This window comes from Nicotiana sylvestris, chromosome 2 (genome assembly GCF_000393655.2).
Source record: "Nicotiana sylvestris chromosome 2, ASM39365v2, whole genome shotgun sequence".
Classification (NCBI taxonomy): Eukaryota; Viridiplantae; Streptophyta; class Magnoliopsida; order Solanales; family Solanaceae; genus Nicotiana; species Nicotiana sylvestris.
In genome coordinates, this window is record NC_091058.1 from 74,101,879 (window position 1) to 74,118,410 (window position 16,532).

Sequence of the window (16,532 nt, forward strand, 5' to 3'; positions counted from 1 at the left end):
ATCACTTTTGGGAGAATTTATAGTCTCGCAAATTTAAGGAACCCCCAATTTGAATCTTTACAAATATAAAATTCAAACCGATTAATTATCCATTAAGTATTTATTTTAAGTGGATAGTATGAATTTGATTCATTTTATAAAGTTTATTATCCAACCTATCTTTTATTGGATAATATGAATGAGTAATTATTATTTTTAACCACCATTATACAGTATCAATATAATTTTTTTAGTTATTATAAATATTTTTAGATTACTAATTCCGCATATCATTATCCATAATATTTTATATGACTAGAGGTTGCTATAATAAATCAAAAAGGAATTGAGAATTCTATACAAGGCAGCCTCCGCAACATGACATCCCAACGCAGACCATTTCTCCTTGTTACAAAGAAGAACACGGAGATGACCTGAAACTTTGTCTTGTGATTTCAATTCGTGGATCACATAAACACTCAAACTCAAACAAAGACAAAAAAATAATTTTCTTTTGTCAAAAAAGAAGCTTCACTTTCGCTAGTGGCCTTTGAATTGTTTTGCAAAAGAAGCCAAATATCCCAATCATATATTTTTCACTTTCCCTTTTATTATTTACATTATATATAAATATATGTCAGCGTGAGAAAGAGAGAGAGAGAAAAAGAAAGGAAGCTATAAATGCGAGCAGGTTTGTGTGGGTTCTTTTCGCCTTTGGCTTAGCAACTAAGATTACACCTTCCTCTTAACTTCTTCTCTTTTTATTTATAATATATAATATATACCCCTTTTTTCTTTATATATATATATACAACGCTACTTTCAAAAGACTACATATTGATATCTGTGTATATAGCAGTATCACAAACCCCCAAAGAGTTTTCTTGAATCGAACAAAAAAGATGGAGTTTTACGCATACCCATCTCGTGCTTTACCTTCATCGTTATCATCCTCTCTTTCTTCTTTTTCAATCGTGGATTTGGTTGATAGGGCAAAAGATTGTTTCTGCCTTGCCGTCTCTACAATCGTTGGCAATGTTTTCTCTGCAATCTTCACCTTCTTCTTCGCACTAGGTGAGTTTTAGTTTCATTCTTATTTATTTTATTTGATTGTGTATGTTCCTCTTTCTGCTGTGTGGGTTATAGATGATTTTCCCCAAATTGTGCATCCCATTTGATGGCTTACAATTTGGTGTCCTTGTTAATTTTGTCTCGTGACTTAAAATTAGGGTATAAAAAAATCTGAAAATGGACATTTTTTGGCCTTTTAAGTCAGTATTTGCCAATTCTATTCAAAATACGATGGAGATATTTGGCTCCCTTCTCTCAATTATATCTGTGTGGTTTTTTTATTTGGTGATTGTGTTCCAAATGTTTAGGATGCTTTAGAGGAACCACTTGCTTTAATTTCTAAAAGTTATTTTCTTTTGTGAAACTAATAAGGAATGGATTTGGTTCTTTGCAGTGGGCACCTTATTAGGAGCAATGACTGGAGCTTTAATAGGCCAAGAGACAGAAAGTGGATTTGTTAGAGGTGCTGCAGTTGGTGCCATCTCTGGTGCTGTTTTCTCTCTTGAAGTCTTTGAGTCATCTCTATTGCTATGGCAGTCCGATGAATCTGGAATTGGATGTGTTCTTTACTTGGTAAGCATTATTGCTTCTTTCTCACTGATAATGTTGAAAGTTAGCTGACAAATTACTTAACTTCATAAAAGGGATAACTTTATGTGAGAACATTTTCCTTTCCAATAGGGTAAGATCCAATCTGTATCCCAGTATCCCACCCCATAGTGGTTTCACCCACACTGCGAGGTTCGGTCCCCCCTCTCCACCCCCAAAAAAAAAAAGTAAAAAGATACAAGAAAGAATGAGAGAAATGTAGGTTCTGTTTTATGATCCATTGGCATATGATTAACTGATAAACCTGTTGAATCATACAGATTGATGTAATAGCGAGCCTGTTAAGCGGTAGACTAGTTCGTGAGCGGATTGGTCCAGCTATGCTAAGTGCAGTGCAAAGTCAGGTATGTTGCAGCCTCATTGCTTGACCTATAGAATATTACCTGAAACTTGATTTACCTTCAGTTGTGACGCGGGCTTTTTGTTGGACAGATGGGAGCTGTTGAAACTGCATATGAAGAGATACCTAACATTTTCGATACAGGCGGGGCAAAGGGTTTACCTGGAGATTCTGTTGAAAAGATCCCTAAGATTATAATTGCAAATGATAATGATATGGATGGTTCTGGAGAGAGAGTCTCCTGTTCAGTCTGTCTACAGGTAAAACACACTTGTACCTTTTGTTTGCTCTTCCTCTGTCTGTTATTGAATTTACTTAATTGATTCTGAACACTGTTTGTTGTTTCGTTGTTTCCAGGACTTACAACTAGGAGAGACTGTTAGATGTTTACCACAATGTCATCATATGTTTCACCTACCCTGCATTGATACATGGCTGTTGAGACATGGATCTTGTCCATTGTGCAGAAGGGACCTGTAGGTGACCATACTCTTGTAAATTATATAACATGGCTTTTTTTTACTTCATACTCTCTTGTAGGATTTCTCTATTTCTTTTGGCCTCTCTTGTACCAATTTTCCTGGAAATATAATGTAATTAGAGTATGTGCTCCTTTGAGCGTGGTCCTTGTAGTTGATTACCATCCTGTAAATAATTTTGAGCAATCATAGTGTACTCTACTTCCACAAAGTAGTACTTCTGTATTGGCGTGCCTCTTGTTTTGCGATCGCCTTGTGCAAGATAAGATCTACCTTGATCCTGATTACTTAACAGGACATATCTCAAGAACAGTATTTGGCTGACCAAAATTGACTAGTTTAATCTCAAGAACAGTATTTGGCTGACCAAAATTGACTAGTCTAATCTCTGTGTGGAATCCTATGCCTATTGTAAATTGTAACCTGCTTGTGTTTCTCTGTATAGACAAAAACTTTAGTTGAAGTATTGAAATGAATATGTTTAATAAGTGGGTGATTTTTCTCAATTAAGGAGGAAAGAATTAACTGGTCGGCCAAAATATCTTCATTCCAGGAATGTTCATGCACCAAACATTCTGCTGCTGATCTTTTTAATTACACCTCTGCATAAAGTCATACCTAAATTTGGTAGTTGCAGTACAAAAATATTATTTTTATTCAAGTCTCAACTTGGCAGGCCTGTAGCCAGTAGATATATGAGATATTTGTTTGGGCTGGCTGTGCCAATTGCAAGATATTGAGCTTGGTCCATGATTGTTGAATTTCATCAACAATTGTTAGACTTTCCCTTGACTTTTGCAACTTTATAAAAGTTAGTTATGTACCTTTTCAGCTGACTTTTGGAACTGCTATACATTAGAGGGCTGAAAACTCTTCCTGTTTTTGTGCTTTCGTGGCCTTTCTTTGTTTTAGTGCTTGACTTGATCAAGGTCCTTGTTTGGTCCTGTAAATACATCGGTGGGTTGCCTCGATCTATTTACTTGATTAAATTATGGTTGTTATACCAATGGTTATTGGTTGTCTTATGAACTAACAGAGTAACAGTAACCCCCACCCCCCCAAAAAAAATAATTTAGGGAGTTTTAATTTTTAACATTTATAGCCCAAGTTGGGAATGCAGGTCTGGTGCCTTTATTGATGTTTGAAAAATTCAAATCAGTGTTATAGATGGCATAACGAATAGTGGAGAGCTAACATTTATGCAGCAAGTGGTTCGCAGTGAAATTACTTGTTTATTCAAGAAGACAAAACTACATCTACAGACTTATTTCTTGCGTGCAGGAAAATTAAAAGACAGAAAAATCTGAAATGAAAGCGCCTTACACTTCAACAAATGGAGCCTATCTGTCCTATAAATGCTTTATTTCTGTTGAGTAACCACTGATTTTATATTTGGTGGGTCATCAGTTTGGACATGTTGAACCATTTAAATGCTTCCCAATAAAGAACGTTATAGAGAGAAGGAATTAGAAAATGCATAGTGTTCATAAAAGTCTTGTAGATTCAGTTGGTCAAAGAAAGCTACTTCTCATTACCTTGCCACAAAACAAAAAGATTAAAGAGTACTTTCTAAATGAGTATATTGCGTTTAATTTCAAAATGAATGTCAATAAATGCCTATTGCGAGGCATATTGTGCGTGGTTCACGTTTCATCTTTGTTGTCGTAAAATAACTTGGTGGTAGTAATGTTTAATCACAATTTGAATTGATGTATCAAGAAAACGAATATGTTCTTTTTTCGACATGAATTCGAATATGTTAACTATGTAACATAGTTCCTGATTTTAAAAATGTGTACCAATTTTACGACTAAAATATATTAGGGGAACCAAAAAAATAAAAGAAATTCAATTCTTGCTATCCACCTTATCCTTCTCTTCAATATTTCTTGATGGAATTTGTCGTAGAATCTTTTTTTTCTCCTAAAAAAAAAAAAAAAGGAACTGGATAGCTGCCTATGCCTTGAAGCAGAGAATCCAGCCCCACCAAATGGATAGAATACAACCAACGTAATCCACATTAGCAAAATAGCAACTGTCCCTTACGTTTCCGTTATCCTAAATGCCGCCGTGTCTCTGTCTCCCCGCCACTCACTCTCTCCCCTCCTCAAACCTTCTCATCTCCACGCGCCACCGCTTTCGACTCCCTAAACCGCCGAATGCTTCTTCACAGATATCCCTGAACTCGCCATTATCCAATCAAACCTCACCCCCTCAGCCTAAAACAACCGGAGTCATTGTTATTGGCGGTGGCTTAGCTGGCTTAGCAGCTGCAACTCGGCTTCAAGCCGATAATGTCCCATTTCTACTTCTCGAAGCTTCTGACGCCGTTGGCGGCCGTGTTCGCTCTGACGTAGTCGACGGTTATATCCTCGATCGTGGTTTCCAGATTTTCATTACTGGTTACCCTGAAGCTCGAAAAATCCTTGACTATGACGCCTTAGACCTCAGAAAATTCTACTCTGGGGCTCAGGTTTACTACGGTGGTCGCTTCAACACCGTTGCTGACCCTCTCCGTCACTTCTCCGATTCTCTGCAATCTCTAACTAACCCAATCGGTACAGTTGTGGATAAATTACTTATCGGATTGACTAGATTAAAAGTTTTGACTCAAGGAGATGATGAGATATTGAATGCTGAAGAAGTTACTACTATTGATTTACTGAAAAAGATCGGTTTTTCGGATGCAATATTAGATAGGTTTTTTCGACCTTTTTTTGGCGGGATTTTCTTCGATAGAGAGCTTGAAACGACGTCGCGGCTGTTCAATTTCATCTTCAAGTGCCTAGCTCTAGGTGACAACACACTTCCGGCGAAGGGCATTGCTGCGATTCCGGAACAATTGGCGGCGAAATTGCCGTCGAATTCGATACTGTTGAATTCACCAGTCGTTTCCGTTGATTCAGAATCGAATTCGAGCTCAAGAATAAGGGTGAAATTACTAAATGGAGAAATTTTGGAAAGTGAATTTGGGATAATAGTGGCAGTTGAAGAGCCTGAGGCAGTTAAGTTATTGGCGGGGAAAATGGCTGGAGAAAAAACAGCTGAGGTTCGACAACCGGTTCGGAGCACCGTTTGTTTGTATTTTTCAGCTGACCAAGACAAAGTTCCGGTTCGGGACCCGGTTCTGCTTCTTAACGGGACGGATAAAGGGATAATCAATAACATGTTCTTCGCCACTAATGTTGCTCCCTCTTATGCTCCGGCAGGAAAGGCACTGGTTTCTGTGTCGCTTGTGGGGCTATATGGTGACGTGGCGGATGAGGATTTGGTGGATCAGGTCGTGAAGGAGCTTTCGGGCTGGTTCGGGCAGTCGGTAGTTGGGTCTTGGAGTTACTTGAGAATGTACCGGATCGGGTTTGCCCAACCGAACCAATGCCCACCCACCAACTTGACGAAGAACCCGAAAATAAAACCAGGCTTGTATATTTGTGGAGATTATGTGACTAGTGCTACTTTTGATGGAGCTTTGGTTTCTGGCAAAAAAGCAGCAGAAGCTTTGTTACAAGATAGAGCCTTGGTTACAGTATAGCTAAATTTTGGTGTTGAGTTTCTTCAGTTGTGTAAACTAGAGATTTTTTTGGTGTTCTTGATTTATTTGTATATGATTCATAACCGTTTATAGCTCATTTTGATGCATTACTTGACCTTTTCTTTTTTTCCTTAAGTGTGCTAATTTGTATAAAGAAAAAGAAGACAGTTGGTTTGATTTGTTCTGTTGTTAATATATAATTGCAAGTATATTTGTTAAACAATGTTGTTTTACATTATGTGATAAATGGAGCAACGTGGACAGTTGAGAATTCATATAGGCAAATCCCACCTGCTTGTAATTGAGGCATTTTTGTTATTGTGGTGTTGTTTTACGTCATCTGGAACTGACGCTCTGAAACAGGAGAATAACAGCATAATTTGCAAAACTCCATGTGGGGAAGATTGTTTTGTTTTGTTATTCAGATGTTAGATGTTTGGCTTATGTTTTTGGCTGCAGAAACAAGCTTGGGGAGGCACAGTGCAGCCTCCACGCCTGTAGATTTGACTCCTTCATACTGCATTAATTTTCAAACTTTCAAGGTTTGAGAAGCTTCTTTTAATGTTAAGTTTTTAGCTAGATGCCAATTTTTATGTAAAAGAACTTGCACACAACAGAGAAAAGACAGTTGTTATTCTTATCCAATTGAACATAGATTCAATCTTTTTGTTCTTAAGAATCAGGGAAGGACAAGGGTCTGATGCTCCTGGTTCTTGACTTCTTAATGTTTACAATTTGTTCACGACTAAATCATACAGTTCTGCCATGAATTTTATAGTAATATTTGCCCTATTTAATTATGAAACAGCGTCTGTCTTGCTAATACAATAATGGAGGTTGCTTTCAGTTGATGGACCATTGTAGGTATCTTTAATCCTTCTAATTATTACTAATATAAACCAGACAGTGATGTTTTTCCTAAATACAGTGTCTGATGCTGCCAGCAATTATATAATATCATGGAAACATGAGAGCATTATTTCATTGCAATTAGAAGCTTCTCCCAAGTTTTTATATATATACATATATCTTTATATAGTATGAAACAAGGCTTTTATTCTCTGGTTTTTTACTGTGAAGTCATTTTCAGATGAATAATTCTACATTTCTATGCGCATATGCATGTTTGCATGTACTTTTTGGCCATATGTGCCGCTTGGACAGAAGGATAACTGACCTAGTCTGGATTGGCATGAAGACAACAAATGAATAGATAGCCGGCAGAGATACTAATCCTTTTGAATAAGTATTACATGCCTACCTATTCTTGCTTTTGCCCAGTTAGTAAAGCAGTTGAACGCAAAGAAAAACAAGGCATGCAAAGGCTAGCAGAATAGAAGTGGGATAACCTAAAAGAAAAATGAATCAAGGTTTCTTTCAAAGCCAGCAACACATTTGGGCTGTAGTATCAGCTGCAATTTTGATAGTACTTTTTGGTTGCTCAATTTTTTTCTGCTTCAAGAGGAAGCTGTATGCATGCTTTAGGTTACCAGAGAACCAAAAAGGTTAGTGAATCATTCATTGATACCACAAGTTCCTATTTTCTTCATCATGGGATATTGAAAAATTAATCCTCCAAGTATTTATCCAGAATTTACGCACTGGGATCCGTCCTTTAACGAATTACTAGTAAGTTACTGTCAAATTGTTGACAGTGCATTGTTTTCAATGTGCTGAGAATTCAGCATTCCAATTGCCAGATACTCTGTTGAAGATAAACTAATCAAGGAATATAAATATAATTGATATCTATTTTCATTTATATAGGTGTAAACCGAGACATATATATCAGCTTCAATGTCTGTTCGGAACTGGTTGTATTTAGATTGATCTGATGATTTCATCTTTGATATCTGCTTCTGTAGATTTGATCTTCCTTTACTGACAGTTTCTGGGTAATTAGGAACTTTAAAAGCTGAACAGATGATGTTGAAGCGGTACCAGTTGGAACAATTACAAAAGGCAACTAATAATTTCAGTGAAGATTGTCTGGTTGGTTCTGGTGCATTTGGAAATGTCTATAAAGGAACATTTGATGGGGAGGAATCACTAGCTATAAAGAAGGCACATACTGAATCATACACCAGCACTGAAGAGTTTGAAAATGGTAGTTGGAAATAACTTCTTCTCTTTAGAAGCCGTCACTGCATTGAAAATTGTGGTAATTAATACGATTGCATCTGCATGCAGAGATCAGGTTGCTCTCAAAAGTGAAGCACAGGAACCTCGTTAGTTTGGTGGGGTTCTGCCAAGAAGCTGGTACATTCATGATACTTATTATTTTATTATTTCCTCACCAGTCAAAGATTAATGCTAGGACGCTAAGAAATTTCAATATTCAAACAAAAGCAGCTGTGATGATAAAATAAAGCCAAACTTATAAGGCTCATCTTGTTTTATGCATCGACAGGGCCAAAGGGAGCAAAAATTCTGGTGTATGAGTATGTTCCAAATGGTTCTCTGCTAGACTACATCATGGGTAAGTTCCAAACTCTAGGCTCATGATATCCTGCTTAGTTTCTGAAATTAAACTTTTTTGGAAATGCTTGTTGTAGGGAGGGGAGGAAGGGGCTTAACATGGAGGCATAGAGTGACGATAGCCATTGGAGCTGCTAAAGGTAAATTTTTCACAGCTATGATGTGGTAGATCAATAGAAGATGAGAGGACAAACTTTTGATACACGTTAATACTTGCTATCCCAGGTATAGCTCATCTGCATGAAGGAAGCAAACCAAGTATAATTCATCGGGACATAAAACCGAGCAACATCTTGGTAGGAGAGAACTTTGAGGCCAAGGTCTCAGATTTTGGGCTTGTGAAATCGGGTCCTAGTGGGGATCAGTCACATGTTAGCAGTCAGATAAAGGGGACACCAGGGTACCTTGACCCTGCCTACTGTTCATCTCTCCATTTGACTTCATTCACCGACGTATACAGCTATGGTGTTATATTACTGCAGCTTGTTGCTGCTAGACCTGTAGTCGAGAACAGCAGAGGTCATCCTAATTTTCACATTATTGATTGGGTAATGAAAGTTTCAGGCTTGATTTTAGCATCCTGATATCTGCAATATGCAAAACATTCTATTTCCATATGATGAAGTTGTAGATTCATGAAAATTCTGCTTTGTTTGTTATGCAGGCAAGACCTAGCTTGGAACGAGGAAGCATTGATGAAATAATAGATGCTAATCTCTTGATGGAACATTGCAACATGGAAATGATGTTGAAAATGGGACAACTTGGTCTGAAATGTGTGGTCAAAGTCCCTAGAGAAAGGCCTAAAATGACTCAAGTATGGCAAGAACTGGAGGCTGCCCTCTTTTCTGCAGAAACTATCATATATAAACAACCTTCAAATGGTTCCTTACAATTAGCAAGCTTGTCAAGCGGATCAATGGGTCGTAGAAACCATCAACCGAAACAACTTGATGATTCTCAAAGCTCAGTTAGCATAGATGGCATTAGATTGCAGAGGTTTCACTTGGACATAGATCGCCTATCCTTTGGTAGTGCAAATTTGAGGTGCTTAGATGCCTATAGTATAAGCATTGAAGACGACTCATACGATCTGACAGGAACTTCCGAGGAAACAACCACGAGTGGAAACGAAGAGTTTAGGCTAACATACAATATCAGTTAAAGTTTGCTTAATGTAAGACACAGTATATTTAGGTTGATTTGGTTGTGTGTAGGAATGGAAATCTAAAAATGACCACCATTTGACAGTAAAGTTTGCTTACCTTCTTTGAATTGGCGGAATAGTAGAAAGGAAGGGATCCATACAATCTCAATTCTGTAGTTAGAAACTTTGATATTTGAGTTTTATTTCCATATCTTCCTGATCCTATTTTGCAAGAATTTACGCGTTATACTGCAATCAGCTATTGTAACTTGTGATCTTGCTCAAATGATCGGTTTCCAAGCCCAGGTGAAGTAACTTGGGACCTTGCTAACATTGTCGGTTTCAAGCCCTAATAAAGAAGGATTGCGGTCTTAGTCAGAGTAAAACTTGTCAAGTTATCATGAATCTTATAATCTTTAAAATATTCTTAACTTGCTTGGAATTGAAACGTGATTGTATACTGCAATCATGGCAGAAGCCTTTTAATTATAACCTCGCATTTCGGTTGAATGTAGAATATCATAATTATTTGGAGGAAGAAGATTGCTGCAATAGAATTATCCAACAATATGTTCATAGTAAGGCAATCACAAGGGAGATGTTTTACCACACCATCTCCATGATAATCATCAATTATTCCAGTTAGTATTAATCAGCAAATAGCAACTTAAATCATGAAATTTTAATGGTGCAACTCCAAAAACATTGCACAACAAGTGCATTAAATAATGGATGAATTAACCAGTGAATTCAGATAAGGGAAAAAGCTGAACAAATCATTAAATAACGACCCGAAAGTCCAGAGAGAACTTTTATGAAAAACACGGAGAAATGATCAATTTTCAGCTGCTCCCCCACATATACTGTTGGTCAATCAAATCAATAATGTCAATAACGAACATGGTCCATTATGCTGTTTCTGGAAGGAGCTAGTGAACAATGGTATACTGCCAAATAATGTCAATAATCTTTGACTGTTGATAATCTAGTGCCAAGAATCTGAGATAGACACAATTAATTGAGTCTCCAGTAGAAATGTGTCGCCAAACTGGAAAACAGTGTCCACAATCAACAGTCAAGAATCCATTTCCAGGAAAAAAACAACACATGGTGGGTTGCAAGATAAAAGGCTATTGGCTGCAATAGCTCATTTCATGCACTGTCCTAAACGTCTTCTAATTTTGAATGATTAATCATGACGCGCAAATACTCAAGAATTCCATTACTTACAGTTCTACAGCGACATAGGGTTAAGTAACAATGAACAAATTTATTCGTTGGGATTCAGCTTTACACCATGTATGCGATGATACCTTTGGATCAAACGGGTGGTAAGAAAGGAAAATGAAATAAGCAGAAAAGTACATTCTCAAGAAAGAATCTCTACTGTAAATTCTTCAATCTTCTTGCCTGCTCATAAAGTTAAGAAGACACCTGTTCCAAGTTAAACGTTACCATTGAACATCAAAAACATTACATTGTACATCAAAAGAATAAATTAGTGCTGCACCTTCTGTTATTTCTCGTTAATCTACTACAAGATCTTGTCACGAGAAGGACACAGTAGAGTATACAACAAAGTGATAAGTTCAAGCAGTACCAAGTTATGTGGGAGTGGGAGCTAGACTTCTTGCTAGGAGGTTCACACCACCTCCTCTCAGAGATACAGAGGGCCCTCTAAGTGATGTGGCTCTACTCACAAGATTTGAATCTAGAAACACGACTATGACAGAGATATCATCATGAAAATGTCTCCTCACCCCACGATCAATCTTCTTCAGGTCAGAATACCTCATCTCCCTTTTCTTTGCCGCTTCTTGCAAAGCAGCTTTTACAAGCCGCCGAGCACTTCCCTGAATTTAGAAAATGTAATTACTTTCTCAGTAAGCTCAACATAGAAATCCATCAACATTCAGACGATCCTCAACCATATTCATGCCAGTAAGACACAGAAGTACATAATACAAAAGGGAAATTGGCAGGGAACTATAAAACATTTATACTTCCACTATTAAAGCATCGGAACAATGAAATTTGAAGTTCTTATTTGCATTTCGTTACTCACAAAATAAATGTTTAGTATTTGTTAATCTGATAGCTTTTGCTAAAGGATTTGTGCTCCTACCAATTTTTTATTGCCTTTTTCAACGGTCCGATTTTTATTCCTCAATTTGAGTGCAAGAGGTTTTTATAACATGAATAAGACTTGTCACCTGAAGAAACAGACCCACAAAAAAACTAATGCTTTTAGCAAATGGGTGCGCTTGTGCTACATATAAGAGAGTACATGATACGATTAGTGAAGACAATGTATCTTTTAGATGCAACGCAATTGTGTATCACCAAAAATGGAGTAGGTTACAATTAAAGCTTTGAGGGCAGTAGTGCATTACATGATTTACAAAGAGAGAAATATCAGGATATGCGTTTCAGTTTGTAATATGCTTAAAATAGACATGCACCGCCTAAGGAAATCAGACCAGCTTTCAATCCATGACTGTATAAAAAAATAAATTAAGAGAAGAATAAGAAATCTTATGCTTTCAAGTGAAGGATCATACGCTGTGAGAGCTATTTTGGACGATATCAACTGCTTCTTGATTGCTAAGATGTTCCCAAAGACCATCAGAAGCAAGTATGAGAAATTGATCATGTGGTTCAAGTTCATGCACTGAAATTGATGGATCCGCGCTCAATAAGGGCCTTTTGAAAGGTTCTCGCAAACGAAATTTTGCATACAATGGCTCCTTATTGTACTCAGCATTTTTGAGATATAAATCGCCAATGGATCTCGTAATCTGACAGATTAATACAATAGATTGAAACATTCTCAAAACAATAATAACATGTTCCGCAAGGTAATGAAACAAATTAATTCAAAAAAAAGGAATCCATGTAAAGCACATAATGTGGGATAAAAACCTAGCCTTGCAGTTAGATAATACAATTGGTAGTATAACCCTTCATCCATCCCTCATTAAGCAAACCAAAAGAGAAGGATAAGGTATTTTGGAGTATCAAAGAGAAAGCCACAACTTGGGGAAAAATGACAGGCTTTTAATTCACTTCAGATTCACGAAGGGTAAGAACCTGAGACAAAAGCCAGTATAGAGTAGGCGATAAACTCATAGATACCCTGCAAATGGAAGAGGATAAAATACTGATGCAATAATGATTGTTGTATTTAACTCAAAGGCAAGATGATCACACACTAGCGAACTAGAGTCTAGAGCACACTTGTCACCAGAAACATACCTGTATCAGACCCTTTACACGCCATACATTATGCTTCAAAACCACTATCTGTGGGTCATCGGGATGCATAGAATGTAATTCCTGTCTGACGGACTCAAAACTTGCATTATGCTCAGCTGAAAGCTGGAGGGCTAGAACTTCTCCTGTAGCCTTGACAAGTCTCCCCAAAACAGCCCGGGAATCACCAAGGTTCGCGACATAAAGGGTCCCATCGCAGATCACTCCAACCAGACAGCAAGATCCGACAGCAGCCATCTGAGGTTTCGTTGGCCACTGCTTAACAACCAGAGAAAGGAATCCCTCCTCTGTTGCTTGAAATGCTTTTCGTATTACGTCAACAGACATGGAATTTTGTTCAGCTGCAAACCCTGCAATATATAAGTTGCAGAGTAATCAAGATCAAGCTACTAATTCTACAATACTATCCAATAAATAAATACTTGGCGGATAAGCAGCCTGGTCAAATATGCTCACTCTTGAGATGCTGAAAGAGGTGATCATTGATATAACGTGATGTTTCAGGCCCACCATGACCATCATATACCCCGACAAACGTTCCATAGGGGCCAGAATCGAGCAAGCTCAGAGAACCCGACTCAATCTGGCTTTGATCCTCCAGCAAATTGTTGGCCTGAACAACTGCCATAGAGAATTCACCAACTAAGTGCAGTCCACTGTCTTTGTACCAAAGAAGTCCATCTTGGCGTCCAGCTGAATCTGGACCAGTGTGTACATAACTGTCCGATGATGGCCGCCAACATGCCCTCAAAAAAATTATCAACTTTGATAACATCCCTCATTTCACCTTTGCTTACCGCCAATTCCTCAACATCCAAACGGATGCAAAACCTGTCCAACTAAAACCCCTTCCCCACTACTCCCCCTTTATCCTGGAAACAACAAATAAACAAGAAATTTAAGCATTAAACTTCACCTATCACAGAACAGAGCCGAAGATCATAGCTTTATCACAAAACCAGGAATAACAATAAGATAAGCAGGAACCGCAAACTAGAAATCTCAAAGATTTGAAAACAACTTGAGGCAAAAAACTGGGTCAAACTAACACATTACCGTCCAAAAAAGGAAGGGATCAATTACTAAGGTTGTAAAAGCCCAAAACCCAGCAAAACCACGTGTGCAAAATGAACAAATAGAAGTATGGACCCACGGAAAACACCATACAAAGTTCACAGCTTTGAGAGAATTTGCCTCCTAAATAAAGAAAAAAGAAGACTCACAGTTGTGATTAGGCCTTAATATGGTATCTTTTCTGGTCTGTTACTGAAGTGCGGCAAGTGAAAATGATGGAGATCTGAATAAAACAGAGCAATACATGTGGTTCTGAAAGCGTTAGATCTACAGATCCATCAAAAAATTAATCGCAGCTTATGCAAATATACGTTTAAAGAATATTAAACAGAAAAAAGATGAAGTCTTTTTCCTGTCTTTTGTTTTCTTTTCAGTTTTTGTTATCCTCTCTCTCTCTCTCTCTCTCTATTTTTTCAGTTGAACGTAAGAGAGAAGGAAGGTGAGAAATGAGAAAGGAAGACGAAAGATGAAGTAGATAAAAGAAGAAAGAGGAAGGGGATTTTTTTTTATTTTTTTTTTATTTTTTTTTATTTTTTGAAGTCATTGAACCAACTGAAGAGAAAGTCTTTATTTCTTTATTCTTTTTAGTCTTTCTTTTTTTATATTTCATATTTTGAGTTTTTTTTTCTTTTCTAAACTTATTGTCTTCTCTCTCTTGTGTTTCTTAGCAGACAAAAAAACCTTTAAAAAGAAAAAACCATCAAAATCGATGGCTGAAACCAGCAATGTTGGGTATCTATTCTTCTTTGAAAGGCTTTAAATTTGCATTACGGTACATCCGCCTATATCACACCCCTTTTTTAGACCATATATAAATGCGAGATACTTGAAATCAGTCTATAAATGGACCAAATAATTTTCCTCTATAACAGAAGCTGTACGGATTAAAATTCTCCAATGATTTTGTTATTATAGTCACCAAAAGGTCATAACTTGAACGACAGTATCACTCATAACTTGAACGACAGTATCACACACTTAATAAGCTTCTAGTTATTGCTGTTTAATTACACTTTTCTTTACTCCCTTGTTAACTATACGTGGGGAAAAAGAATTCTCTCACTAATAATAGGACAAAAAGAAAAATTTAAGTTTTTTTTTACCGTTAACAGGAAATAAAGAACATATTTATGCTTGGTGTCATGTTTGGCCATGCTTTTTGTTTACCCTTAAAATCGGATAACAATTAAATTATAAGTGGATTTAAGGATATGTAATTTTATTTGGCACAAAACGATAAATATAAGAATTAACGATAGAAATTACAGTAAAATAAAGCAAACCAATGTGATGAGCAATTATGACCCTTGAGCTAATTGCCCTCGAACCAACTGAATAAGCTAGTGAAAGTATGAACTGAACAACAGAGCTTGCAAGAGAGAAAAATATGATATATTGCTTTGATATGCGTGAATGTAAGATGTTTACAAATGGTTAAGGCCCTCTTTATATAGTAGAGGAATCCTATATACGGTATAATTCTATTTATAGAAGGAAATTCCATGATTGGCTAAATAACCGCCCTTGATTTGATCTGTTCTGAGATTTCTGCCACGGTCCTCGCCCGATCATGAATATCTCGGCGTTCTGTTCGACGTAGCAGGCCTCCTTCGATCTTGTTCGGTCTCTTTCTTGCTTTGGTCTCGATCGCGGCTGGCCTCGATCTTCATCAGCCATTGATCCGCGAGCTTATCGTACCATGTTCCGATATAACTGGGATCGGGCCTTGATCTTTCATCCCGACTTCGATTAGTCATACAAAATTAGGCAAGCCCGATTTTGACCGTATACAGATAGTCCCATCGTTTCTTGAAGTGTAATGATAAGAAACGAATTGAGTCTTCGAATTTACCCTCGGTTTATTATGACGTAAGTATCGTGACGTAAGCGGCAGAGGTGACCGAAACGTCCCGTAATTTAAGTTCCCCAGGCATTTAAGGCGTGTTAGTTGCCAGCCGTCCACCACCAGTATTGAACCGTCGTCTTCAACTTATAAATGTATCTTTCTTTATCTTTTTAAACTTTGCATTCAATCTTTTCTGCTCCAATCTTCAAATCTCTACATCCTTCAAGTTCTTCATCTACAAGTCTTCAGGATTTATTGCTAACCCCCTTTTAAAGCACCAAATACCCTAATTCCCGTTCTTCCTTGTTCATAAAAATGACAAAACATTTAAAAATATTCCGCAGAAAGAAAAAGCTTCCTCGTCTTAACCGAATGACAAACAATCGGCGGCGGAGCCACGCCCTGAAGAGTTTGTTCCCGGGGGGTGTGTTATTGACTCTGATTTTAAGGTCCAAAAGACCTCCTCGGTTCTAGGCCGATGCTAGACCATGCCGAGGTACATATGCACGATCACCGACGACCTTCTCGACCAAGTCAAAAAGGACTGCAACTGGGTCAACAAGCACGTGGTAGTGCCCTCGCCTGAGGAGTCAATCACTACTTATGTGAAAGGGTTTCTAAGTGTTTACACTTACCCTTTTACATTGGGTCCCTTGGACCCGGTCATCGTGGACTTCTGCAAGAAATATGAAGTCACCCTTGAC

General features: G+C 37.6%; 4 protein-coding genes across 11 annotated transcripts; 3 read left to right on the forward strand and 1 right to left on the reverse strand.

The window, feature by feature from the left end:
* Positions 1–689: 689 nt before the first annotated feature.
* Positions 690–2,703, forward strand: LOC104249038 (NEP1-interacting protein-like 1). Its single transcript, XM_009805409.2, has 5 exons — positions 690–1,053; positions 1,445–1,623; positions 1,920–2,003; positions 2,092–2,259; positions 2,357–2,703. The coding sequence occupies exons 1-5, from the start codon at positions 882–884 to the stop codon at positions 2,477–2,479; spliced, it is 726 nt and encodes a 241-aa protein (XP_009803711.1). The 5' UTR covers positions 690–881; the 3' UTR covers positions 2,480–2,703.
* A 1,787-nt stretch (positions 2,704–4,490) lies between these two features.
* Positions 4,491–6,285, forward strand: LOC104249043 (15-cis-phytoene desaturase, chloroplastic/chromoplastic). The gene has a single exon (XM_009805416.2). It carries the CDS (start codon positions 4,541–4,543, stop codon positions 6,008–6,010), a length of 1,470 nt encoding a protein of 489 aa, XP_009803718.1. The 5' UTR covers positions 4,491–4,540; the 3' UTR covers positions 6,011–6,285.
* Positions 6,286–6,377: 92 nt separating this feature from the next.
* LOC104249053 (receptor-like protein kinase HERK 1) lies at positions 6,378–9,858 on the forward strand. Of its 6 annotated transcripts, none has more exons than XM_070167992.1 (8): positions 6,378–6,552; positions 6,819–7,515; positions 7,914–8,117; positions 8,201–8,269; positions 8,421–8,489; positions 8,566–8,628; positions 8,714–9,036; positions 9,153–9,858. In XM_070167992.1, the coding sequence occupies exons 2-8, from the start codon at positions 7,371–7,373 to the stop codon at positions 9,651–9,653; spliced, it is 1,374 nt and encodes a 457-aa protein (XP_070024093.1). In that variant the 5' UTR covers positions 6,378–6,552; positions 6,819–7,370; the 3' UTR covers positions 9,654–9,858. The 6 variants fall into 6 exon arrangements, with proteins under 6 accessions (XP_070024093.1, XP_009803732.1, XP_009803743.1 ...); XM_009805430.2 differs by having other exon boundaries at positions 6,379–6,552; positions 6,819–6,870; XM_070167993.1 differs by lacking the exon at positions 6,378–6,552 and having other exon boundaries at positions 6,606–6,870; positions 7,175–7,515.
* Positions 9,859–10,885: 1,027 nt separating this feature from the next.
* Positions 10,886–14,430, reverse strand: LOC104249074 (probable protein phosphatase 2C 60). Of its 3 annotated transcripts, XM_070167995.1 has the most exons (6): positions 14,132–14,429; positions 13,365–13,780; positions 12,891–13,258; positions 12,197–12,433; positions 11,236–11,488; positions 10,886–11,069 (listed from the first exon to the last, which is right to left on the reverse strand). In XM_070167995.1, exons 2-5 carry the CDS (start codon positions 13,681–13,683, stop codon positions 11,240–11,242), a joined length of 1,173 nt encoding a protein of 390 aa, XP_070024096.1. In that variant the 5' UTR covers positions 13,684–13,780; positions 14,132–14,429; the 3' UTR covers positions 10,886–11,069; positions 11,236–11,239. The 3 variants fall into 3 exon arrangements, with proteins under 3 accessions (XP_070024096.1, XP_009803756.1, XP_009803763.1); XM_009805454.2 differs by lacking the exon at positions 10,886–11,069 and having other exon boundaries at positions 11,073–11,488; positions 14,132–14,430; XM_009805461.2 differs by lacking the exons at positions 10,886–11,069; positions 14,132–14,429 and adding an exon at positions 13,965–14,120 and having other exon boundaries at positions 11,073–11,488.
* Between the last annotated feature and the right edge of the window lie 2,102 nt (positions 14,431–16,532).

Excerpts from the sequence above, each read along its gene's own strand:
- LOC104249074 (XM_070167995.1), bottom strand. The coding sequence starts at position 13,683 with ATGTTATCAAAGTTGATAATTTTTTTGAGGGCATGTTGGCGGCCATCA. Across the intron at positions 12,434-12,890 it reads GTGTAAAGGGTCTGATACAG|ATTACGAGATCCATTGGCGA; the intron begins GTATGTTTCTGG and ends TTAATCTGTCAG. Across the intron at positions 11,489-12,196 it reads TCCAAAATAGCTCTCACAGC|GGAAGTGCTCGGCGGCTTGT; the intron begins GTATGATCCTTC and ends TTCTAAATTCAG.
- LOC104249038 (XM_009805409.2), top strand. The coding sequence starts at position 882 with ATGGAGTTTTACGCATACCCATCTCGTGCTTTACCTTCATCGTTATCA. Across the intron at positions 1,054-1,444 it reads CACCTTCTTCTTCGCACTAG|TGGGCACCTTATTAGGAGCA; the intron begins GTGAGTTTTAGT and ends GGTTCTTTGCAG. Across the intron at positions 1,624-1,919 it reads TTGGATGTGTTCTTTACTTG|ATTGATGTAATAGCGAGCCT; the intron begins GTAAGCATTATT and ends TGAATCATACAG.
- LOC104249043 (XM_009805416.2), top strand. The coding sequence starts at position 4,541 with ATGCCGCCGTGTCTCTGTCTCCCCGCCACTCACTCTCTCCCCTCCTCA.
- LOC104249053 (XM_070167992.1), top strand. The coding sequence starts at position 7,371 with ATGAATCAAGGTTTCTTTCAAAGCCAGCAACACATTTGGGCTGTAGTA. Across the intron at positions 7,516-7,913 it reads GTTACCAGAGAACCAAAAAG|GAACTTTAAAAGCTGAACAG; the intron begins GTTAGTGAATCA and ends CTGGGTAATTAG. Across the intron at positions 8,629-8,713 it reads AGCCATTGGAGCTGCTAAAG|GTATAGCTCATCTGCATGAA; the intron begins GTAAATTTTTCA and ends TTGCTATCCCAG.